Genomic DNA, 27,370 nt, shown 5'->3' with positions numbered 1-27,370 from the left:
GCACCACGTGAACCAACCTGACCGTTCGTATATCTGGCGTCGCGCCCAAGGAAATCGTGACGACGGGGTGTGACGCCAGCTTCAGGTCCAACCCCTCGTCCGGCTCCAGTCCACGTCGGCTCCGCCCCCTCCCCTGCCCATGGTACAAATAAAAGAAGAAAGAAAGCGAGAAGAAATAAAACTCTGCCCTCTCTCGACCCACTTTCTCTCTCTGGGTTCTTCCCCGCGAGCTTGGAAACCTTACGATCGATCTCCATCGGGGACCGGATCTGGATCTTTGGTTGTGGTTCGATCGATTCTTTGACGGACTGGTCTCGTGTCGGCGTGATCCGATCTTTTGTTTGCTGGATCGTGATCGGATTGGTGGGGGGTTGGAGAAGAATTTTGGTTTGGATCGGATCGGAGGGGAGGCGGCCGCCTGTGGCAGCGCCGGCGGATGGCGCTGTTCAGGAGGCTGTTCTACCGCAAGCCGCCGGACAGGCTGCTGGAGATCTCCGAGAGAGTTTACGGTAAATGGCCCCATCTTTGGAACTCTTTTTATGCTTGGATCTCGGTTTGTAGTAGAATTTTGCTGGTTTATTGCGTTTTTGAAGGTTTGAAGTGTGAGGAATTCGGAGAGTTTCTTTATGATTGATGAGTTCTGATGGTTTTTGCGGCTTTTACGGTAGTTTGCGGGGTTTATTTAATGATTTTGGAAGTATTCGGTTTTTAATTTATGGAGGTAATCAGGCGAGGTTTTGTGATTATAGGGCATTTAAAGGGAGGTTTTTTGAAGAAATACGAGTCTTTTTGGAGCATTAAATGCGTTAAGCTTATGCCTTTTGTTCTTGTCGCATGAATATATCACGAAAATAGCGACTGTAGAAGTTTAATGCTGCTCAAAGGTAGTATTTGGTTTGATTCTCAAAGTTTAGTGCCGAGGCAGCATCATTTTTGTATTTCTGTGTTGGTATCAGAACTATTTTTGATTCCATGTGTATCTTCTTGTTTAATTGTAATCTTGGTGGTTTAAATTTTTGATGGTCTTGTTGTTTCCAAGCGCTGTTTTTGCCCGTGTTATAGATGTTTCAGAAAGATTGCTAGTAGTTTGCTCGCAGTAAGATGTCTAACATTTGTCCTGCTTTGACAATGATGAACTTTTGATCTTGTGATGATTTTATGCTTGCAGTGTTTGACTGTTGCTTCTCGACCGAGGTCTTGGAAGAGGATGAATACAGGGATTACATGGGTAGTATCGTTGCTCAACTGCAGGACTATTTTCCAGATGCCTCATTCATGGTATTCAACTTTAGAGAAGGAGATAGGAGGAGCCAAGTTTCGGACATATTGTCTGATTATAATATGACTGTCATGGACTATCCGCGGCAATATGAAGGGTGTCCTTTGCTACCTCTGGAGATGGTCCATCATTTCCTGAGGTCAAGTGAGAGCTGGCTTTCATTGGAAGGGCAACATAATGTGTTGCTGATGCACTGCGAAAGAGGGGGATGGCCTGTGCTTGCCTTCATGCTTGCAGGTTTACTCCTCTACAGAAAACAGTACACTGGGGAACAAAAGATTCTGGAGATGGTTTACAAACAAGCCCCAAAGGAGCTCCTACATCTCTTGTCTCCTTTGAACCCACAACCTTCTCATATGAGATATCTACAGTACATATCCAGACGAGGCAGTGGGTCAGATTGGCTTCCACGAGATACGCCCTTCATCTTGGAATGTCTAATTCTTAGAGTCATTCCCATTTTTGATGGGGACAGGGGTTGCAGGCCACTAGTGCGTATCTATGGTCAAGACCCTTTAACCCCGACTAATAGAAGCTCAAAGATTCTTTATGCAACACCGAAGACCAAGAAGCACCTTAAGCATCATAAACAGGTAATGCTTATAGCCATGGACTTAAATATGTTCCTTATCTGAATTTATAAATCAGTTTTGAACTGTTAATGCAGGCAGAGAGCACGCCAATAAAAATCAATTGTCGTTCTCGTGTTCAAGGAGATGTGGTTCTTGAGTGCATCCATGTGGATAGGGATCTGGAGCGTGAGGAGATGATGTTCAGGGTCATGTTCAACACGGCGTTTGTTCAATCTAATATTCTTATGCTGAACCGTGATGAAATTGATGTTGCATGGAATGCCAAGGACCAGTTCCCGAAGGACTTCAAAGCTGAGGTATGTTGTTGTTGCCCCTAGATGCAAATGTCTGATTTTTAAGTAATGGGAGTTGAAGTGACATTCATGTCTGAACCAGGTACTCTTTTTGGACTATGATGCTGTTGAATCTGATACCACAACAGAACTTATAGATGATGATGGAAATGAAACAGAAGGTGCCTCCACAGAGGCAGCAGAGGAGTTCTTCGAGGCAGAAGAGATATTTAGCAATGCAGACTGGCAGGATGGAAAAAGAGATCTGGATGCTCATACAATTAGAATAAAAAGCTCATTTGATGATGGGAATCACAAAACAGATATTTATTATTTGTCCGATGAAGCAAGAAGCAGGTCACAGACAAGGATGGAAACAAACAACAATGAAGAAGATTTAAAGACTGTAGTCACTGAAAAATTAACTACCATAAATGATAGAATAGTCAACCTAGGAACCCCAAGTATGGCTGGTTTGGCTGAGGGCAGATTAGAAACTGGCAATGCCAAATATGATGAGGAAGCTGGTACTGAAAAGTCAATTTTTTTGGATGACATGATTGTAGTTGAAGACAAGAGTATGCTTGAAACCAGTGCTATACCGCAGGATACAAAGGCTGTTGATATTTCAGTGGATGAAAAGAAAAACACATTGGAGATCAGCAATAGCAAGCAGGACACAAAGGGCACTAGTACTGTTATGAGGACTCCGGCGGATGATTCGAATCAGAAGTTAGAAGCTCCAACTGTGTTAGATGAAGCAAATAGCAGATCAGAAAATAGGGATACCAAAGCAAGTGTGGATGATATTACTGGTAGAAACAAGTCTACTCTGAATGACACGAGTCCCAGCTTAGTGACCGTCAGCATGATGGATGAAATGAGGCCCATTTCTGAAACATATGATCACAAGAGTAATACACACAGTGATGCTATCAAAAATGAGGTAAATCCATATTATGAGGGTGGATTGGAAACTTCAGGTTTGGCAAAAAAAACAGAGACTAGATTAGATACTAGCAATGCCAGTTCTGTTGATAGGGTTCATAAGGAAAAATCAATCACTTTGGACTATACCATTACATATGAAGAGAAGAATATAGTAGAAGTCAGCAACTTCGAGCATGAAGTAAAGGATATTGTTACTCTAGCTGTTGAAGAGAAGAGTACATCTGGATCCTGCAATATCAAGAACAATGCAGATGGCATACTTTGTCAGAAGACAATTGCTTTGGATCATATGGGTTGTAAGACTGATGACTTGACCCTAGCAGATGAAGCTAAGAGCAGAGTAGAACAAAGGGAATCCCAACACAATCCAGAGAACATTATTGTCAGGAAGATATCTGCCCTGTCCGAGAAGAATAACAGGTTAGGAACACCTGATATAGGAAATGATATAAAGTTCAAATCAGAATCCCTTGTCTGCAGAAGGGACACAGACGAGGCTGTTATTGAGAAAAGGTCAGAAATGAAGGTTCTCAGTCAGAAGTCTGGAAATGACTTGCAAAAACAGAGCACTGAAAAATCTTTGCCTCACATGTCAAAGAAATCACCAACAAGCATAAAACCACCTGATTTAGCTTCATCCAAACAAAAGATTAAAAAACAAGAACATCTGGATCACATAAAATTGACAAAACCAAAGACAGTAGCTCGGTGGATTTCTCCAAAGAAGGGCTCTGATGCTACTACTGTTCATATGCCATCTCATCCTCCATCTAGATATAACAGTTCACCTGCTGCTCTAGCCATTTCTGCAGATTCGAAAGATAATGAAGCAGTTGAAACAACAGAGTCTCCTCCAACTTCTGATCCCACTGATGGAACTGCAGCTTCCTTTGTCCCATCAGTACCATCTGCAGTGCCACCTGTTCTGCCTTCAATACAGGATGTTTCTGATTCTTCCTCTGCAGCCAACCTGTCCCAACCTTCTAGTCACCATCCACTAATACCATCTTCTCCGCTGCAAGCTGCCTGTGCACCGCCGCCGCCGCCACCTCCTCCTCCCCCCTTTGGTACTCCATCACCTTCTTTTTCTGCACGTTCTTCTTTTACTCCACCACCACCTCCTCCACTACCACCTTCAAGTATACCACAAGGCTCCCCTCCCCCTCCTCCCCCTCCTCCTCCTCCTCCACCATCAGTGCCTCCCTCCTTTGGGAGTTCATTTACTTTTATGCACCCTGCTCCAACTTCAGCTTCACTGGTTAAAGCAACATTTTTGGCCCCTCCACCTCCTCCACCCCCTCCTCCTCCTCTTGTCCACAATGCATTTACCTCAAATATTCCACCTCCCCCACCACCTCCTCCACCTTTTCATTTTGGTGCATCTACCAAGGGCCAACCTCCAATACCTCCACCCCCTCCACCTCTTCTATCAAGTTCATCCACTAAAGGCCCACCTCCCCCTCCCCCTCCCCCTCCCCCTATGTCCTCAGGAGCATCCGCTAGAGAGCCATCTCTTACTCCTCCTCCACCTATGCTTCCTGGAGCATCCACTAAAGTCCCCCCCCCTCCCCCTCCTGCTTTGCCTCCACCAATGCTCCTAGGAGCATCCACTAGAGGCCCTCCACCTCCTCCTCCACCTCCGCCTGCTCCAACCATGTACCAAGGATCATCCACCAGTGGTCGCCTCCCGCCACCGCCACCTCCACCCCCTCCATTCATGACAAATTCTTCATGTGCCCCCTCTCCTCCTCCACCATTGCCAAATCAAGGAGGACAATTTAAAGGCCCACCACCTCCCCCTCCGCCTCCACTCAAACCAAATGTTAGTGGATCAGTTGTTCCTCCTCCACCACCTCCACCACCCTTAAAGGCTGGGGCTTCACCTCCTCCACCACCTCCACCTCCTTTGCCTTCCTTAAATACAACAAAGCTTGCTGGGGCTGCTGCCCCCACCCCACCACCCCCACATCCTCCCATGCGTGGAATGCCTCCACCTCCACCTCCACCTCCTCCCCCTGGAGCTCCACCCCTCCCCCCACATGGCCCACCTCCACCCCCTCCCCTGGAGGCTGGACCACCCCCACCTCCCCCGGGGCACGTGGAGCACCACCTCCACCCCTCCCCTGGGGACGTGGAGCACCACCTCCACCCCCTCCACCTGGAGGACGTGGTGGCGCACCCCCTCCACCTCCTCCTCCTGGAGCACGGACACCTGCTCCACCAGCCCCACCCAGGGCACCAGGTGCTCCTCCACCTCCTCCAGCCGGTGCCCCTGGTTCTCAAGGTTCCAGCAGAGGGTCATCATCAAATTCCCTGGTAGGGGGAAGAGGGCGTGGATTTGCCCGTCCTGCAGGCTCGGGGTTCTCAGCTTCAGCAGCCCGTAGATCATTATTAAAGCCATTGCATTGGGTGAAGGTAACAAGAGCTGTGCAAGGAAGCCTATGGGCAGAATTACAAAAATATGACGATGCTCCCAGGTATCATGAGAGTTATTTAATTATTGCTGGTGTTCGTGTTGCCAATTTTAATGGCATCTTTTCCCTTTCCGTGATTGTTGACACTTTTGGCACCCAAAATCATATTTTTCCCATATTGGAACCTTTTTTTCCAGTGCAATTTGATTTGGTCTATTTCTGATACTTTGTTACCTGTACCATTCACTAATTTTTCCTTCTAAATCTTTTTTTATTGACATTCATTTTACAAATGAGTTGCTATGTTGCATTTGTTGTGTCTGGTATTCGCCTCATTCTTACATTTAACCTTCTGAACACAGTGCTTCAGAGTTTGATGTCTCCGAACTTGAAAGTCTCTTCTCTGCAATTGTCCCAAAATCAGATGGTAGCTCTAAATCCGAAGGGCGTCGTAAATCTCTCGGATCAAAATCAGATAAAGTTCACCTGGTAATTTATCTGTGTGCAGGGCCAGAGAAGTTTACATTTTTAGATATTGCTATGATGGTCCTTATCTTTTATTATGCAATATTAGAAGGTCGATACAATTTTCAGGATCCATGTTGGTTGGGAATGCTCAACATTGTATTGTGAAGCTCTAAATGTCATATCTGGTTCTTTGCTGCGTCCACCTTTTCTGTTTTTGAGAATGGGTCTTGATTCCAAGTGATGGGAGTTAGACAGGATACATGTCACATAGTACTGAAGGATGATTGTAGATCACCATCTGGGAAGTTGGTTGTGCAAAAAGAAATATGAAAGCAGTGAAGATGATAATTAATTATGGTTGTTAATTAATGCACTGTAATTAAAAAATACCTGAAGTCTGGTAGGAGAAGTAAATAAGTCACGTGCAAGAGAAAAAGTGAGGATTGTTAAGTTATACCATTGGGAATCAGGGTGTATGATGCATGCATCAAAAGTCAGACAACATTCTGTCAAGTTTAATTTTTATAAAAATTGACAAGTAGCTGCAAACAAAGAATCTCGTGTAGTCCAACATGATCCAAGATTGGCCAAAAATGGCGTAAGATGGGCATTACATATCATTCAGAGTTTGCTGTTCTTAGATTATTACCTTCTGCAACTCCATGTTTATTTGAAATGATGAATTCTTAAGTGAAAATAAATTGATTTTATTTAATTGTGTCAAAGTCTTTTAAACAAGTAAATTCTACGAACAATGCTGTCCAATAAACTAAAGCAGTTTGGCAGTAGGATGGAACTTTTGTGGACTGAGCTGATATATTTTAACTGACAGTTATGTTGGACTGCATAATTTGTTTGTGACCTTGACTTATAGCCTTTGTTACAGTTATGTGAAACTTCAGCGTAAAAACAAGATGGTTCTCTTTATATTATATTTTGTTACATCTCATCTATTTTAACTACTTTATTACTATTACAAAATATCTGTTGGATAATGCCTGACTCAGAAGTTTTTGAGTGTTGATACTTCAAATAGCCCACATCTTTTTAAACTTCTGCATTTATAAATTGTATTTGTTTAAAAGCATTTCATAATTGCCCATAAATTAATAAATTTTAGTTCTGATGGACTTACCTGATGCTAGGGCCTTCTATTTAAAGCAGACCTTTCATGTTTATTCAAGTGTTCATTTATTCCTTTTTTTTTTTTTTGTGCATTGCTATTTTTTGGCTCTCAACTCAATGTACAGAGCAGGCTAAACAAATTGAATCATAGTTTCGTCTAACTTCCTAGCCTTAACAAACAAGCCTTCATCTAATCTGCTTGGGTTTTCTTTATAGGTCAATGTACAATCAACAAAGCTCAATATTACTGTATGGCTGATGTTAAGTTCCATGACAAGGTTACTCTGAGATACTATTAACTAAAACTACCATGAAACCTTTCCTTATTGGTACATATTTTTGAGCTTGTGCAACCATAGAGCCATTCCCTAATGTTCCCCTAGATCAAGAATCAAGTAATTATGTTTGATATGACAAATTAAGTTTGCTATTAAATACACAAATATCAATTAACTTAAAAAGAAAAGGTTTAACATGGGGTTTGGGATATATTTTTTTTATCCATGCTTGAGTTGAGCGATATGATTATTGGTTGAATTTAAAGTTTCCCTCCTAATGCTACTGAAATGTGTCCTCATTCATGGAGTGGCCAAATTGTTGCAACTTGAAACATAACGGCCAAGAGAAAATGCAGAAGGCTGGAGGGATAGAACAAGGATACCTGAACGAGGACAGTAAAGGAAGCAAGCAGTTATTTTGGTAGTGTCATGAATGGAGGCAGAAGATGGATGTTGTTCAGGTGGAAGCCATTGTTCAATTACATATGGATAGATTATGTACTGTTCTTTTGGGCTTGCAAAGATGGGAAATATTGCAGGTGATGAATCTTGGATATTATATCTTTTTGTTGGATTATTGGTAAAGGAGATGGTGGGAAAGGTCTTAAAATCTAGGTCATGGTCCATAATAAAAAGAAAAGAAATCTTCTCTCTTACTCTATACATATATTGAAGTATACTGATGAACAGATCAGACTAAATATATTATGTTAAAGGGATTTCAGGGCATTTAGATGCTAAATTTCTTTCCTTTATTTTCTCACTTTTCCTCCTAATAGGTGCTTGAGTAGTAAGTAGCATCAACTTAGCTGGAAAATTCTCAATTAACAGTCACTTTTGTTACATATGACATGGGGCTAAATATATTGCAAACTTATGTACTTATTTCCATGTCTTTGAGCATTCTTACTGTTTTTAATCAGTGTTCAGATTTATTTGTTCTTGTTGTGATGATTATTGTTGGAAAGGCATGAGTCTGAGTATACACTCTCTGTTGGGTAAATAATAGTACTTTCAAAACACTGAAGCAAAATTTCTCAGGAAGTATTATGGTTGGCTTATGTTTTTGTCAGAATTCATGTATCGACTGCAGGTTAAGCATGATCGAAAAAGTTAAGGTGGTCAATGTTTTCAGTTTATTGCAAAAGTTTTGGTTGAAGATGACTTATGTCATTTGATTATGTTTGAGATTGTAAATACTGGTTTACTATAAGTTGGTTTCATTTGGACACATGGCACATGGTTGGCACTACCCTCTTGTGGATGGTGTGGAAGGAAAGTAGTCATTATAAATTATCTTTATTTCTTCTTCTTCTTATTAGCAAAATTTGTTGCTTTTATTTTAGCCCAATTCATGAATAACTGCAAATGCTTATTTTTGTACATTTCTTTTTGTGATGATAGTATCTTGCTTTATAGGCCATCAATGCATAAGCAGCTGATTTTCTGAACTCAAGCTTTTTTGGTCTTACACATTAAGTCTAAACCATGTCACACTTGAAATAACATCAAGTTAGGAACCAAGATTTAACTGCAAGTTCACTAATTATTTTGCTGTTTTTATGGAGCTTTTTCTAGTGAAGAACTCTAGTTTTATTTTTATTTTTTTCCCCTCTTTCAATAGATTGAGCTAAGGCGGGCCAATAACACTGAAATCATGCTGACAAAAGTGAAGATGCCACTTTCTGATTTGATGGTAAGCTAGCTCTTGTTATTTTTCATGTATGTGAAGTTCTCGACTATTTGCATTTCCGTATGCCTTAATTAGCGACTCTTTGTCCACCACTTCCAACCACATAATGACATTTGTTAACAAGAACATGAATTGAATTTGAAAATATATGCTGGATTATTTATGGGATTCTGTAAGCATATGATGCACAAAAGACATTTTCATCTGGACGTGTCCTAATGTGATGGAATCAACTTTTTTTACTTTCTTGTGGCTAGCGGTCTGCTGAGAACTATTACTTTCACTTCTAATCTGACAAGTGAGAATCAATTTTCCACCTAATTATTATAACTTGAAGGATAATAATAGATTTTTTGTTCAAATTTGTTTTAAGCCTCTTTTGGATCCAAAAGTCTTTTTCTCCTGGAGGTTCATTCAAGGATTTCATTGGCTGTACACAATGCTTGCAAGGAATGAAAGTAACTATTGATTCGGTCTTTGCATGACCAAAATGTGCTCCTGAGCATTTTGTAATGCTTTGCGAACTATAAAAGACAAAATTTCTTGCATCAATGAGGTTTATTCCTCTGTTAAAATGTAAATATACAACTCCTCGTACAAAATGTTCTCATGTATATGCACTCACTCACATATATAGGTATGCTCATCATACATTTATCCATTGTACTTGTAATCTTCTCAAAATTACTAGTTGGCATCAGATCAGCCATTTAAAATCCAAGGTTACAGTTTGTTTTCTTTGAAGTTAAAATTGATTTTAACAATCAAAATTTTCCTCAGAGTGCTGCTCTAGCACTGGATGATTCTATTTTAGATGTTGATCAAGTTGAAAATCTCATCAAGTTTTGTCCAACCAAAGAGGAAATGGAGCTTCTCAAGGTGTATATATTAAACATCTATCTCTTTCTCATAATTATTTATTAGTTGCTTTACATTAAATCTGTTCAAGGTTCTAATTTTTTGTTTGTTTTGGTTGTCAGGGATACACTGGTGACAAGGAAAAACTTGGAAGATGTGAGCAGGTAACCTACATTACGAATTCCAAGGTTTTATAACTAGCACAGTATCACTAATATCGCATACTCAGGGAAGTATTGGAATGACAAGCTAATCTGAACTTGAGTTCTAGTATGAGAGAGCAGATTTAGGGTTAGATATATTCTTTGTTCTTAAGTTTAAGACAGACATCATGTTGCAGAATTTTGTAAAAAAGAAAAAATATGGAAGATGTTTGAGGTAAATCCAGCTAGAATACAGGAATAGTAAGACATCTAATCTTGTTCAGTTTGACATTTCCGTGACAACATCTTAGGTTGCCAGACATTGAATTCTAGTACTGCAATGACTTAAAATACAACTTGCTACCCATTCAGGACTTACTAGGTATATTTAGATATAAAATAAATTGCGACTCCATGTACAACTCGAGTCCACTATAGTAAGAAGTCACCAAATTAAATGACTGTCAAAATTTGATTTTTTAAAAAAAAAAACATATCATACTTAGTAACTTACACCCCTTTAAATTATGAATTCTAAGGGCATTCATCCCTGACTTAAACCTAAGGTAAATTATAGATTATTATGAACATAAACAAGAACCAAATGAGTTGGATTCACCTTGCGGATCCTATCGATTCCTATCCCAGGTCAAATTTCCTGATATTCTTTGAATCATTTACAACTAACTCTATCCAACTCTGCTTTAATCTTGGCTTCCCTTTCCCAATCCTTTTAATTGCATTTGAGAGGTCCTCATTATCAGGTCATGTATAGCATATGTTGTGAACATCTAAACCCTGTCTGATGCTTTTCACTCATTTGTCATTTTGTTGTGATGTATATATTTCAGGTCATGTATAGCATTTATTGTGAGCATCTAAACAATATCCAATGCTTTTCACTCATTTTGTCATTTTGTTGTGATGTATATATTTGTATTTCATTCCCTTCTACTTTTATCATTCGTTGGTTGCAAGTTGCAAGATCCTCATCCTTACAATATTTGTCTCTTACAAGTCCTTTTCACTTCCTGTCATCTTATTGAAATAATTTAGTTTGGTAAATGCTTATAAGATTTTAATAGTCTCAGATAAAGATTGCCCCGTACCATTTGTTGACCGATATGGTATGATACCAGTAGGTACCATATCGACACATAGCATACTGCAGCATACCGGTTTAGCATTGGTACACCCTTTCTTGTTTCTTCTTTTTTTTTTTTGCTTTTTCAACTATATTTGTTTAGGGGATTATTGTATGATGTTTTTATGTTTTTTAATGCTGTTTTTGATTTTGATGTTTTGAGGGATTATTTTAATAATTGTGGTTGTTTGAATTACTATTTGAATGCCATTTTGATTTTTTTTTTTTATGTTATATTGGTCTCCAAATATGTATGATCAATTAATAAATGTGATTGAAATATAATTGACATAGAGAATGCATAAGTATGCATAATTGAAAATACATGTATCAAATTGATTAAAGTCACATATCAATATCTCGTTTTTTGTAGAGTGCTAATGTTGCTTGTAGACATTAGGATCCTGATCATAGTCTGAACTTGGGATCTGACTCCAAGAAGCCAAGTTAGGATATCCTCCAGCCAAATGCCACTTCAACCTTGTCACCCTTCTCTCTCCACTCAATGTCACACCACTTGCAACTCTAGTGGTGCCAACCAAGAAATCATCACATCATAGCCCCAACCTATTTCATGCTCCATGTCCTTTTCCTAGATCCATTTTTGCAAGTTTGACTAACACACATCAAATATTTCTAGTTAAATTAATAAATATTGAATTAATTATTTAAAATTATATAATTTATGTTGTAATGAAAAAAATAGCTGAATTGCTTTGGAAAATACTTCTACATTATCCATACATAATACTAATTTTCATAATTTTATAAGTTTTTTAAATATATTTAAATTAATATTTAAATAATAAAATAATATTTAATTTGAACAACTAATTTTAATTCAGATTAATATAGAACCCTACTAGGGTACTACATAGAATTTTTCAGTCCATGCCTCCATGGGTATATATGAAATACCACTTATTTTTCAAATTTATTTGAGTTTGGGCTTATGTTTCTGCAGCCATAATCATGCCCAAATTTAAATAAATTGCTATGAAATTGAGAAGCAAATAGTATGCATTCCCCACTAAACTACTGTTGATTTTAAAAAAAATGAACATGATTTAATTTCTTATTATTTTGAGTCCAAAAATATATTTTTAATCTAAAAAATTATATAATTGGTGAAAAATTAGATTTCTTTGGCATTATGTAAATCATCCTTAGATCTATAGCATATCATGAAACCATGCTATAATACAAAATTTTAGCATGATATCCCTTATTTCCCCATTTTTTTGCCAAATTTTGACATGAAAAGGAAAAGAAGGGGAGGATGAGAAGGTACGGAGGGATTATACCTTAAGAAGCAAAGATCTTTGATCCTAACTAGTGAAAATACGAAGTTATCCTCTTCTCCCTAAAAGTTAGAAAAAAAACAAATGAAAGAAAGAGGTAGAGGTGGCACAGGAAGCCTCTCTACCTCCCTCTTATAATTCAGGCTAGTTCAAGGCCTTTACTGAGCCGACCGTGCAAACCAACCTAGCAAGTGACTTGTATGGGTCAGTATGCCTTGAATTAGACAATTCAGGATGCCTTGAATTAGGCAATTCAGGATGGTTCGGCCTTCCTTTTCTTAATGCTTTTGGTGTCCGCATGACACTCCAGAAATTCTCTGGAGGTGTCTTGCATGATGTGGATGCTCATCTATCCCCACTTTCTTTGGAAAATCAAACTTGCATTGTTCAAGAATGTCGTGCATTCGTTTACTGAAGAGTTAGCTAGTAAAGTCTTGCCCATTGTCGTTCTCTAATACACTGAAGCCAAACACTTAATTTTTTAAACTTCATCTGATAGTTCCACACAATAATAAGCACCGATGCATCTGATCCCTGAACCTCCAATTTGCCAATTAGAGATTTGAAACTTAATTGTCAAAGCAAATAATCATCAATTTCTAAGGTTCTGCCAACTTTTCTATTGTCAGAGACTCAGAGAAGCAGAAGCAAAGCTCCAGACTTATTTTTTTATTACAAATTAATTCAAATATGTGTTTGGATAACCAATATCTTTAGGGTCTGTTTGGATGGCCACATAAGAAATACAGGCAACATTCATTTTTTATAGATAAGAGTGGAAATAACATAGCAGGGATGAAGAGTGGTTTTTTCCCTGATTGGAAGTTTTTTGTAGCTCAAATCCCAAGATTTCATGGCTAACTAAAAAACAACTTACAGATGGAATCTCTTATATGCATATTGAGGGATTGTGAATGCTTGGTGACCTCCATCAGACCTAAGTATTAGTTTTCTCATCTTCTTGAGAATGCAACAACCACTGATCATAAATTATGAGTGATAAGAAATTCACATGTCCAAACAATTCCTTAATGAAACCAATATTCAGAAAAAACCCCTGTATATTAGTAACTTCATCCTTTTCCACTCAACTGCTTGAATATTCAGTTCATTATCAGGTGCCATAACTGCACGGGGCAAATGCATCATCGTGTATGTGAATTGTGAACCTTGTAAAAAAAAGCTATGTTTTGTGCAAATTAATGCTCCTTATATACATGTTTGCTGTGTCTGTGCTGTGTACATATGTATATGTCTTTATATATCTATGTATATCATGCTTGTATGTATCCATGTATATATACATTGCTTGTATGCATGTATGTCTGTGTATTAAGTATATATTCACGTACGCATGTCTTAATGTTTGAGGAGCTATGTTATAACACTCCTCTCAAAATGGTTTTATTTTAGGAACCATTCATCACGTCAACCTAATGTTTTAATTTAGTAATTTTTTTTCTGTAATACTGATTGCACAGTTTCTTAGATCAGCAACCCCTTGTTAACTGATCAGGATATTGATTTTTGTTATCAATAACTTTTGTTTTTTTACTTTGACTTTATTTTTATGAATAAAATTAAACTCATGTACATCCTGCTGTTGCTGTTTGTGTAGTTCTTTCTAGAGTTGATGAAAGTTCCGCGAGTGGAATCTAAGCTAAGAGTATTCTCTTTCAAGATTCAGTTTGGTTCCCAGGTGATACTGTGTTTCTTTTTTAAATTTATTTGGAGATATCAACTTCATTAATTTTATGACTTAGCTTCTTTCCTTTTCAGGTCTCAGATCTTAGAAAAAGCCTGAACACTGTAGACTCTGCATGTGAACAAGTACACGTCAAGCACTGTAACATCTCTTTGCATTTGATTCCTGATCTATTTCTTTCTGGCATTTATGTATTTTATGACTTGTCAGATTCGGAGTTCTCTCAAACTGAAGGAAATCATGAAGAAAATTCTCTTTCTCGGGAATACATTAAACCAGGGCACTGCAAGAGGTAACTGTTAAATTCATGTGATGCATCATATATGAATGTTAAGAGAAAATGCATGGCAACTCAAATCTCCATAGCATTATAATCATATTTACTTATACAGCTATACTCTTCTAGTTTCCTTTGTTTATTGGATACATATCATTTATTCCAATATTATTTAATAGAAGAATTAAGTTGCATTGAGTGCATCATGCAAAATGGAAATGCAGCTATCATGCCTCACTAGCATTCATTAAAGTGGAATGTAGATACTCCCCTTAATGACTGCAGACAGAGTGCCCCAAGTGTTGGTGTAAAAGTAGCATATTTGCTTCAGTTAGAAAATATTACATTTTGCTTTCAACTTCTATTGATTTACTCGCTGCAGTAGGGACATTGACATTTTAAGTTAAATTATATTTAGCCCTTTGATTGCCAATTATTCTAATTAATAGAGTATTATTTGTGTCTTTCATGTTATTGTAGGCAATAGCCCCTAGGTCTCACCATCATGTAATTCTCACCTCCCAGAAGTGTAGGTCTGCTACAGACTCAATTTTTTTTTTTTACAGGCATCCTCATTATCTCCTCCTTTCATATAATGATGTGAAGGCAACAAAATGTCAAAATATTTATCTTCTACTGAATAATTTTGATCAAATCCTCTTCTCAATATAAGATCCGATTAAATAGTGTTCAACATTGTTTTAAAATTTTCTTAAAAATCATATATCAAGCAGGTTCTCTGTCTGTGTTTTTACCCATTAACCGATAGTTTATTTATCGGAGAATATAAGCCAGAGGACCTTCATTAGGAAAGTAGTTAGTTATTTTTTAGTAGAAAAAGCTTAAAGCCATTGGTTGATTTGGACACCCTCCAGCTGTAAACTTAACAGTCTTCGGTACAACATACATGTAGTTGTTAAAGTTTTGGCAATGATCATACGATATCCATTATTAGTTTTGGGCTGATCTTGATTCAATTTGGGTAATTTTGATTGTGGTTATGGTCTAAAAAAGGAACAAAAAGAAATAATGATAATGGGATTATGGGACAAAAGTTGTAAAACATTTGATGTTCTTGTAGTAAATAGTATCAGTATATCATTTGAGTGTATGGTTTCAGTGGATCTGGCATGAAACTATCCAGAGTGCCAAGAATAAAAAAAAAATCTGAAATATCAAGCAAAGCTCCAATAGTGAAATTGGGAAAAGGGAGGGCCAATGCCACTTTCTAGGATCATGCAGCAGCATTGGTTTAGTATGTAAGATATGATTCTGAGCACTATTAAGTTGCAGTGGAAGGATATGGAGAGTGAGTTTAAACTTCAACCAAAGATCCAACTCCATGTTCGAACATATAGGGAAAACCAAATTGGGGCCTTATGATTTGGAGTAGTTACAAAGGCTTATTTACTGACTTACTGTTGTTTTCTTTTTTTTCTTTTTTTTTGTAGAAAGAGAGAACTAATTGTGATTAGATAATTGGTTTTTCCTTAAGTAGAGTGGCAGAGAACATTATGACATACGGAACACATGTTAGGGATTTTGAATGTCAGTTTATCTCCCATGGTGTGCCTCCAAACCATTCATGAAAGCACGCAAAATAAAACAATGCATGTTTTAATACTAGTAAACTTGAGGAGCAAGTATCAAGGAAACTCACTATCCCATTTGGTGTAAATCCAAATGTATGGCATTGTAGATGACCCATATCTCATCATACAATGACACGCTAAACCCAGTTGCAAACATGCATTCAAAGAGTATCGTGCTTTCTTTGACACAAATAATATTCTAGTAGACCAGGTATATAACAAAAGAAAAATAAAATGAAATCGATGAAAGCATTTGATTTAAGTCCCTAAGTATTACATATCCTGCATATCCTGCTTCATGTGTTTAATTAATGAAGAATTTTTGATGTTGGGGAAAAGTGCTTGACATTAATACAACACGAGAAAGCATTTTGTAAAGTTAGTTTTAAGCTTTGGTATAGCGCTCGTGAGCGTTTCTATCATTATGATCGTAGTAGGTGCATGATCATCCTTTTTTTCTTTTAATGTTTTTAACATTATGTTTGTCACGACCCACAATTTCATCCAAAGCTACCCAAAAGGTATTATTTGGACTCCTTAGCCCTGTATAAGTATCAAAGGTCTTCCCAGTGAATAACGAATGTGAGATTAAATACATGTCTACACGGATCCTCACATTCTCCCCCTGTTTGAGCCTTGGTGTCCTCTCTAGGCTAAGGGTCAAAATCCATGCAAATCCATTTGTAAACACCGCTATCAACCCCTGGTCAGGTCCAATGAACCTGTGTTGCAATATCTCTAGTCCACATGGATTATGGGCTGGATCAGCTTTGATACCATCTGTCACGATCCAAGATCTCATCCAAAAAGACTAGCCAAAAGGTATTATTTGGTTCCTTGGCCTTGCATAAGTATCTAAGATCTTCCTAGCGAATAAACGATGTGGGACTAAATACACACCTATATGGGCCCTCGTGATGTTAACCATTTGACCACAATACTAGTTGTTTCCTTTTCTCCTTGTGTGTCGTTCACTCTACGATTACCTTTATGATGACTTTTAGTTCTAAAAGCATCTAACGTCATACTCATTAATTGTCTCAACCTTTCACTGTGTTCTCTCATATTTTTGTCATTAGTATTTTACAATTCTTCACGATGTTCTTATTAATTATTATCTGATTTGCTTGGCTTTTTTTTTTCTTGTTTTTTCATTTGAAATTAACATCTGTGGTTCTTACAGGCTCAGCAATTGGTTTTCGCCTGGACAGCCTTCTAAAACTTACAGATACTCGTGCTACAAATAATAAAATGACTTTGATGCATTATTTATGCAAGGTATGTGATTGCGAATAAAAGAAAAAGTGTAGTTCAATTTTTGTAATTTTGTTTAGGCAATTACTAGAATTAGTTTCAGAGTCCTATTTTGAGTGAAATTGATGGAAAGAGTCTTATACTAGGTATATGTTGGGTTGGACGAGTCATGAAATCATTAGGATCTGTTTTTTGTTTGTTGTAAGTATCGTCATGTATAAGCTTATGTGTTATTCTGATTTTATTTTAACAAAATATTTAGGGATTAGTTGCTCGCCTATCAAGAGTCCCTGTTTGTTTAGAAGGAGAGTCATATAAAATTTATAGAAGGGACATGATTTGTTTTGAATGAATGAAAGGATTCAGATTTGGTCTTTATTATCTCTCTTTCCTTCTATCCTTATTCTCTTCTCTATTTCTTTCTTCTTCTTCTGTCTTCTTCTTCTCCTCCTCCTCTTATTTCTTTGCATTATTTCTTCCCCAATTTCTGCTATTCTCTTTTATTTATGCCTCTATTCTTCTTCTTCGCAGGAGTTCTGAAACTCAGATTGATTTTTTGTAGGATATTAAATCTGTTATGTGCTGGAATTAGCTTTAAACAGTCTCAATCCCTCGTTGCCCTACATCAATTTGGTATTGGAGCTAACATGCCCTGCTCCATTCTTCTAGTCTTTTCTCAATCCCTTTCTATTCTCTTTGTTTCTCCCCCCTTTCAACATGTTACCAAATGAGGAGTTGAGTTTCAGAATTGATAATTTTAATGAGCATGTCAAATATGAGAAGAATATCTTTGGCCAGATGGGCAACAAGTTGACATCGATCAATAATGATGATGTACATGGCTGCTACATTTTAAAAAATTGCAACAAGCTTTAGGCATTGAAAAGTTCTGTAAAGATGAACTGTAGATCAAGAGACAGGAGAAGAAAGAAGCTAAAGAAACACTTCATGAAGAGCTTAAATCGAAGCTTCTCAATGTAAAGAGCATATGATCGAACTTCTATCATTCAAAGATGCTGCAATTGATGGTTTGTTGATTGAGGTTGTTGCAGTTGATGATGTATCATATATTTTGAAGGTAGAAGATCACAATGATGAAGACTTGTATGAAGAGCACTTATAGCGAGATCAAGTCACAACCCTAAAGGCAATGATTGAGACTGAGCAATATGAAGATCCATTCTTGACTGGTTGGTTTGATTTAGTATAGATTGCCATCAGAAGTACAATCGAAAGCTTGTTTGTTGTCAAGCAGTGGATATCAGCAACCAGTCAATGTGCTTGTGACAAAATTTTATATTGGCCTTCATCATCAGATCCTGGAGATTTAATGGTGGATCGAGCTTATGAATGACGTCATGAAGATCTCAAGGTCAACATTGGTGCAATGGAATTGAATGATGACGAATAAAACAAGTGTAGTTCAATTTTTTGTGCTGTTCAAAACTTTTGTCTAGATGGTTTTTGGAATTGGTCTTAGAGTCCTATTTTAAGAAACATTGCTGTAAAATAGTCTAATATTAGGTCTGTGTTGGGTTGGACAAGTCATGAAATCATGAGGATTTGGCTTTTGGTTATTTTAGATATCTTTCCATATAGAGTAATGTGCTATTCCGAATTTTTTTTTAGAAGTATTTGTGCATTATTTACTTGCCTATGAAGAGTCCTGGTTTGCTTGGAAAGCAAGTCATAAGCAGTCTATAAAAGGGTATATCAATGTCAAATGAAAAACATTGTACGTGATTTTTTTTTAGTGAATGAAAGGACTTCTTTAGATCAGGTTTGGCCCTTTTTATCCTCTCTGTTTCTGTTTTATTTTCTATTTTTTTTTCTTCTTCTTCTCTTGTTACTTGAACTTGTTTCTTCCCTACTTTCTACTATTCTCTCTTATTTCTGTTGTTATTCTTCTTTTTCACTGGATTACCGAATCTGCACACTGATTTTTTAAAGATATTAAATCAGATGTATGCTGGAATTAGCTTTAAACTGTCTTCACCCCTTGATGCGTAGAATTAGCTTTAAACATTCTTAACATTCATCAGTGCAAAATCTGTTTACCGTTCATATTGGAGTCTTATATAGTAGTTAATCATCATGTTTGCCAAGGTCATTGTGTTTCTTTCTTATTTAGGATAATGTGTGTAGAATGTTATATTTGTATCTACAGTGTTATAATGGATGGTTTTCTTTGGATATAATCAAATAGATACCGGGGCTAATGTGTTTCTCTAGGCATAAATTCTTCTAGGAAAAGATTACAATGGATGTATTAAAGGTACTATCCATAAACAACATTTCCCTGACTATTCTTGGGAGCAAGAAATGGTTTTCTTCATGGTGCAATATCCTGGCTGCTAATGTGGTTGTAGAATCGATTAGTAGTTAAGGATTTTTGTAATATTAGATGTATTGAGTAGTGGATTTGACTGCAAAAACCCATGCTTAGATGAAATAGATAAATTAGAACTCATTCTTTGATAAATCAGAATTCTTAATTCAAATTCTATGTCAAGCTAATTGCACTTTTATGGATTTTCTTTTTTTTTTAAAAAAAAAAATTTCAACTTGTTATCTTTATTTCAATTTTATATCATCCCATTGAAGTGTTACGTTGTTCTGAAAATCAGGTCCTTGCTGCAAGGTCACCACATCTTCTGGACTTTCATGAGGATCTTGTAAGCTTGGAAGCTGCATCAAAGGTTTTTATCCATCTAGCAATTACTGTGGTTAACATTGCTGTATGAGAAATAATGTTTCTTGAGCCTTTTTTTTTTTTTTTAACACAGATACAACTGAAATCATTAGCTGAAGAAATGCAAGCCATTGTTAAAGGCTTAGAGAAGGTCGAGCTGGAGCTGCATGCTTCAGAAAATGATGGCCTAGTATCAGATGTTTTCCGCAAGGTATAGCCTTGTATCTAGCTCTGTATCGATCATATAATAATTTTCTCCATATAATTCCATATGGTTCTTTAAAACGTTGTGTGTGAGAGAGATGGTTTGCTGCTTATCATGGGAATCTGTAACCTTAGAATTCCACACCCATTTTCTTGCTTGTAGTGGTTTTTCTGATTTTTATAGTTAGAAGTATTTGGCATGTGTATAGGGCTATAGGCATTTTTATAACACGTGCACATCTCATTGATCTATGTTCCTGTAATGATTTGCTACTTTGTCTTTCCAAAAAGATGAGTTGGCATGTATCATAGAGTTGATACACATCAGACTTGTTGGACTTGCTCTAATGAGTCTGTATGTTTGCCCCGAGGGTTGACTTATCCAACTGGTGATTTGGATTCATTAAAATTGTGAATCAGGAAGAAGAGGAATTTGGAGCAGAAGGAAAAATACTTTCCTTTCTTAATTAGGACACCGTTGGCAAATGTTATTTAGGTTTTACATTCCAGCTTGTTATCTTGTTTTTAATCTATTCATTTTCTAACTTTTTTCTGACATCTGAATGATCTGCATGTTGTTTAGACCTTGAAGGAGTTCACTTCTGTTGCTGCAGCTGAAGTTCGATCATTAACAGCACTTTATACTGCAGTGGTACACCACAAGCTTTCTTCAGTTCACTGAACCAACCTATTTAATTATTCCTGCAATTTTTTTTTTATAATATGTTTTTCTTATCTTTTGAGTGCTGACAGGGTAGAAATGCGGATGCACTAGCCCTATATTTTGGTGAAGATCCTGCACGTTGTCCTTTTGAACAAGGCAAGTCCAAAAATACTCGATATGTCCAAGTTTTCTTCATTTTCAACTGAAGAGAAATAAAATGAATCCTTGTTATTGTTTTAAGTTTTTTTGGAAAAATGCCATCTCCTAATACAGATAGTATTCTGTCTCTGTAGTAAAGTAGAATTGATTTCCTGCCGATTCATGGTTGAGCTCTGCAGTTTTCATTACAATATTCTCTAGAAAAAACAATTAAACAATTAGAAATAGGGATAGGGACACCTTCCAACTTGTTGCAGTAATTTCATTGTTCTTTTGGTAGGTTAAAAGGAACATATGTTCGGAGGTACTTTTGTTGCCAGACGTGTTGAACTGTTCTCCAGAACCCTTCCATTTAAAGTTTGTCTGCCTCCTGATATCATGATCTTGCGTATAGGGAAAGCTGCCTATCTTTATCATCCATCATCAATAGCCTTGCCAATGCTAAATGCAACAATGACATTCCCTGTATGTGGGGTGAAGCATCATCTTCATCTTGTTCTTTTGGTAGGTGAAAAGGAACGTATGTTGGGTGGTATTTTGTTTGCCAGTGGTGTTGAACTATTCTCCAGATCCCTACCATTTGAAGTTTGGCTGCCTCCTGATATCATGTTCTTGCGTATAGGAAAGGCTGCCTATTGTTGTCATGCATTATCAATAGCCCAGCCAATGCTAAATGCTTTAACGACATTCCATGTATGTGAGATGATTTGAATTCATGCTCTCTTACAACTAGATATTAACCTGATGTGGACCTGCCATGTATTCTACCTGGAATGGCATGATGACTGTTATCCTCCATAAGGATGATCAAGTAGTTAATAGTTATAGAAAACATATGAATATGAGAAGCTGATATAAGATTAGTGCATCCAAAATTTGTTCAGGACTGTTATCCTGCATATCTTCTGTGTATGCATGCCTATGTCATCTTTTTTTATGGTTTAGTTAAAGAATAACTTGAGCACTCAGTTAAATATATATGCATGTGTATGTATGCATGCATGCATGAATTCATGTTCTCTTACAACTAGATGTTAACCTGATGTGGACCTGCCATGTATTTTACCTGGAATGGCATGAGGACTGTTATCCTCCATAAGGACCAAGTAGTCAATAGTCATGGAAAACATGTGAATATGAGAAGCTGATATAAGATTAGCATCCAAAATTTGTTCAGGACTGTTATCCTGCACAAGATTCACAGATTCAAAACCGAACCTCATGTTGGCCGGCTGACGGTATGAGTTAGTATGCTCTCATACCGGACCATACCCCGGCCCGAACTGTCATGGAAACAAGGGAGAACCTTGGAGAAAAAGAGAGAGGGGGAGGGTGGGAGAGGGAGGCGGCAGAGTTTCCAGTAGTGGCCACCGGAGCGCCACTGAGGTTTTCAGGGCTCTGCACTCCTTCGTGAGAGAGATTAGAGAGAGAGACAGGGAAGGCGGTGGGGAGGCCGCTGGATGGCCAAAATTTATCCCACGGACACCGTGGTTTCAAAACAGAGGTGGGTTCCCTGTTCATCGCATTTGTTTTAAAAGCTCAATTCACTGTAAATCACATTTTTTTTTTTAAAAAAAGGTGATGAACAAGGGCGGGGCTTCACTGTGAATCACATTTTTAGAAAAAAATGCCATGATCAGGGGCAGGGCATCTGGATCCAGTATTGTAACCCCTTTCAGCCCTACCTGCAAGCATAAGTTGAACGAGGCAAAGTTGAAGATGCTAAGGTGAGTATGTGGAAAACTAGGATGCTTTGAGTCAAACATAGAATGGTTTGGAGTGGCAAGAGAGGAGAATGAACTGGTATGAGAAGGGTTTGAGAAGAGAAGTCTGTCAAGGAGGTAATGAGAAAAAAAGGAACGGTGAAATAGGATCCACATAGTCGACCACCATTTGATGGGATAAGGTGTATTTTCTTGTTTCTTCCTGGCATGCTAAACTGTTGGGTTTTCTTATTATCACCAGGTCAGGGGTCTCAATAGCCCAACTTGTGTGGCTTCTTGTTTTTTTGAAGAATTTGCAATATGCATGATGTTCAATATTAGCATCTTCTTTCATGCTTTGAGCATGATGATTATAAATGAAAAGATTTTGATGGTTCAGTAAATTCTGTGCAACTCATTATATTTCAAGTTAAGCAATGGTCTTTACCCGTTCTCATTCAATTTACGTCTAATTTACTTGTGCCATTATCAAATACTTATGCTGCAAGATTTATCTCCTCTTCCTTCAAATTATCTCTTGCCCCTGCTTCCTCAGGCGGAACTCTGGGTTGAGGAGTTACTCGGAATGCTATCAAGATATCAGTATCTTTCGTTTCGTAGTCAGGAGTATAATAAGTCAATTTGTAATCTTTAACACCAGCTTTAAATCCAACACTTGCTTTAGTCTCTGCTTATAGTGACATAAGTCCCTCCCTACAACTCATGAATTAAGAATTCTCACAACGACAAGGTCTACTTGATACGGATTTGGCATGAATGAAACCTTTGACAAAAAGAAAATCTTTCAAAAAATATTCAACTAATATTATCAACTGATTAAAATGTTATGTTAAAATGGTTCGGTTAGTTATTAAACCATGTATTTGATTCACCAAATACATCATTATTGTATACTCTTTAATATATATGGCGCAACTCAATCCTTGTTTGCAAGTTTATAATTGAATTGTAAACAAAGTATCATGTTTCTCTCTCCGTTCTCATGTATTCACTATATATATTCTAATCTTTATTGGCCAAAAACAAAATGCAGTGATGTCCACTCTTTCAAGTTTTGTATCAATGTTTCGGCGTGCACACCAAGAGAATTGCAAGCAGGCTGAGCTTGAGAAGAAGAAGGCCCAAAAAGAGGCTGAAATGGAGAAGTCTAAAGCTTCAAATGGGATGAATAAAAATGTTAGATCACCTAATTTGTTGTTCACTATCCTCAGTGCATCCTTATGGTTTCTGTCAGCCTTATAAGTGCTGTTTCCTTACTCGGTGATTCGATATTTTGCTCAGGACTTAAAGGCAACAAGCCTGAGCCAACAGTTGCAGCAGACAATGGAGAAGAAGCAAGCAAGAAATCAACGAGAAAAGGATATTAGATGACCTCTGACCTGCTAGTCTTGGCATTCCAATTTTGATATCAGCCTGCCTGGGGAACCGGTGCTGCCCCCATAACATCTGGCAGTCAGGACTCGAGGATAGAAAACTGGGCCAGCTGCTCCTGGAAGCATGGCATTGAATTCGTGTACGGCAAACCTCACAGCAGTGAACACCTGATCCTGGTAACTCTCACCTCTATGCCTGATCTTTTTAACTCTCACCTCTTTAGTGATACGAGTCTTTCAGCTCTGTTACTGATGTCAGTTCCGTTGTTCATGGAAATACAGTTATTTTGGAGGCAAACGCCCAACACTTGGCCAAAAGTAGCTCCAGAATCTTTATTCTTGTACAAATCTAACCACTTAGTTCATTCGATTCTTTTTGTAAATTTATTGTTTGTTCCATTCCTATTCAATTTCATTTTTTTTCAATTGGCTGGATATGGCCAGGCATAGGTTAGCAGTTGTATGATAGAGGTGAAAGAGATGCGGAAATTAAATTTGTATCAACATTTTCACATGTAATTTAGTAATCCAAGAACTCTCTCTCTCTCTCTCTCTCTCTGCGTGCGCGTGCATGCATTTTTGGTGTGTGCCTGAACTCTGTTGAAGTCCATTATATTACACAGGTTCCAAACCAGTGATCAGTAAGTTGGGAAAGAAAGAAGTATGACGAGGGAATAAGGGGTCATGTCCATTCATGTGGAGAAGCATTCTGTGTTTTGGTGAGTTGAAAGAGGCTGGATGTGCAGGGATCTCATGCTCCGGAGGTTGCATTTTATATATTAAATACCAGACGCATGGAAGAGGGACCAAGAATTTGAGACTTCTGGGAAACAGAAAGGTTTCAGACTTTTGGATTTATTTAAAAAAGAATTGGAGTTTGTATGTCCTCGGGCCTGGTTGGGCACTTCTTTTGTTGATCTAGGGGCTCACTTTGATGCAATAGAGGGGTACAACAAAAGAAAATGGAAAATGATAGGCTCCTATGGTCCTATCTCATGATGGTGCCTACAGCAGAACTGAGAGTGAGAGCCGAGGCTTGCATTGTACGAGTAGAAGCAATACATGGGAAAGCAGCATGGGATGGTTGGCACCTCAGTGGGGGCATGGCTTTATCTTGTTTCTTTGACAACAGCCAAGCAAGAGAATGAAATCGACGTACGGATTGGAATTATACAAGCAGCGGAAATAAAGGGGATATCTAATAAATATATATATATATATATTTTTTTTTTTCTTTCTTTGTGTGATCTGTTTGAGTCTTTTACCTAAATAATTTTTAAAAAAAATTATTTATAAAAATAATATAGTTTTTAATTTATTTATCAAATTAATATAAATTTTAAAAATATTATTCAAAATGATGTTTTAGAATATCCACGTTATCATCTTTTTTTTTACATTTTTTTTCATGTGGATAATAAAATAAAAAAAAATTAAAAATATCATTTCAAATGGTGTTTTTGAAAACGTCATTTGAAATGACGTTTTTAAAAATATCATTTCAAGTGGCGAGTTTAATTATTAATTTTTAAAATAATAATAATAATAATAAATAAATAAATTATAATTATAATTTTAAATTTTTAAAAAAATAAAAATTATAATTTTGATTCAAATAAAAATTATCATTTCAAATTAGTATCTTTATTTTAAATTATCTTTTTAAAAAAATATTTAAAAAAATTAATGTAAAAAAATAAAAAATATCATAAAAAAATTAAAAAAAATTAAAATTATAATTCTAAATTTTAAAAAAATAAAAATTTTAATTTTAATTCAAATAAAAATTATCATTTCAAATTACAATTTCTTTTCAAATTAATTTTTTTAAAAAATTATCCAAAAAATACCTAAAAAAATAAATAAAAAATAAAAAATATCATAAAAGAAAAAAATTGAGAAAAAAATAAAAAAATAAAAATTATAATTATCAATTTAAAAAAATAAAAATTTTAATTTTAATTCAAATAAAAAATATCATTTCAAATTACTTTTTCCATTTTAAATTAATTTTTTTAAAAAAATATTTCAAAAAAATATCTTAAAAAAATAAAAAAATATCATAAAAAAATAATAAAAAAATAAAAATTATAATTTTGAATTTAAAAAATTAAAAATTTTAATTTTAATTCAAATAAAAAACATCATTTCAAATTATCCCCATTTCAAATTAATTATTTAAAAAAATATATCAAAAAAAAATATCTTAAAAAATTAAAAAAATAAAAAATATCAAAAAAAATATATAATTATAATTTTGAATTTAAAAAAATAAAAATTTTAATTTTAATTCAAATAAAAAACATCATTTCAAATTACTATCCATATTTGAAATTAATTTTTTTAAAAAAATTAAAAATATCCCAAAAAAATATCTTAAAAATTTTAAAAAATAAATAATATCATTAAAAATTGAGAAAAAAATAAAAAATAAAATTATAATTTTGAATTTATAAAAAATAAAAATTTTAATTTTAATTCAAATAAAAAGCATCATTTCAAATTACTTTCCCATTTAAAATTAATTTTTTTAAAAAATATTCCAAACAAAAAAAAGGGTAAAAATGAGAAAAAATTAAAATTAAAATTATAAATTATAAAAAAAATTTAAATTTAAATTTAAATTCAAAAAAATTAAAAAAATAAAAAATACCATAACAAGTAAAAAAAAGGGGAAAAAATAAAAATTATAATTTTAAATTTATATTTTAAAAAATTATAATTCATTTTTTAGGTTTTTTTTTGTTTGAAATATTTTTTAAAAATTTAATTTGAAATGGCGAAAGTAATTTAAAATGATATTTTTTATTTAAATTTAATTTTTTTTTATTTTTTAAAATTCAAAATTATAATTTTTAGTTTTTTTTATTTTTTTCTCATATTTTCTTTTTTTAATTTTTTAGGATATTTTTTTTGGGATATTTAAAAAAAATAATTTGAAATATGGAAAGTAATTTGAAATGATATTTTTTTATTTGAATTAAAATTAGAATTTTTATTTTTTAAAATTTAAAATTATAATTTTTATTTTTTTTTATTTTTTTATAAATTTTTTTTTTAATTTTTAAGATTTTTTTTGTGATATTTTTTTAAAAAAATTAATTTGAAATGGAGAAAGTAATTTGAAATGATGTTTTTTATTTGAATTAAAATTGAAATTTTTAATTTTTTAAATTTAAAATTATAATTTTTATTTTTTTTCTATTT

At 35.6% G+C, this 27,370-nt stretch overlaps 1 protein-coding gene across 1 annotated transcript; it reads left to right on the top strand.

The window, feature by feature from the left end:
- The first annotated feature begins 207 nt into the window (after positions 1-207).
- Positions 208-24,328, top strand: LOC105056129 (formin-like protein 5). The gene is given in 19 exon segments (XM_073247367.1): positions 208-509; positions 1,169-1,872; positions 1,947-2,168; positions 2,248-5,191; positions 5,194-5,572; positions 5,872-5,998; positions 9,005-9,076; positions 9,854-9,952; positions 10,054-10,095; positions 14,138-14,218; positions 14,299-14,349; positions 14,435-14,516; positions 17,277-17,371; positions 19,975-20,046; positions 20,134-20,250; positions 20,827-20,895; positions 20,997-21,063; positions 23,824-23,966; positions 24,072-24,328. Coding segments are annotated over 19 exon segments (5,529 nt in total). The 5' UTR covers positions 208-436; the 3' UTR covers positions 24,162-24,328.
- Positions 24,329-27,370: the final 3,042 nt, after the last annotated feature.

Source organism: Elaeis guineensis, chromosome 13 (assembly GCF_000442705.2).
Source record: "Elaeis guineensis isolate ETL-2024a chromosome 13, EG11, whole genome shotgun sequence".
Lineage (NCBI taxonomy): Eukaryota > Viridiplantae > Streptophyta > Magnoliopsida > Arecales > Arecaceae > Elaeis > Elaeis guineensis.
The sequence above is the reverse complement of the archived record's forward strand: the minus strand, read 5'-3'. Positions and strand labels throughout refer to the sequence as shown.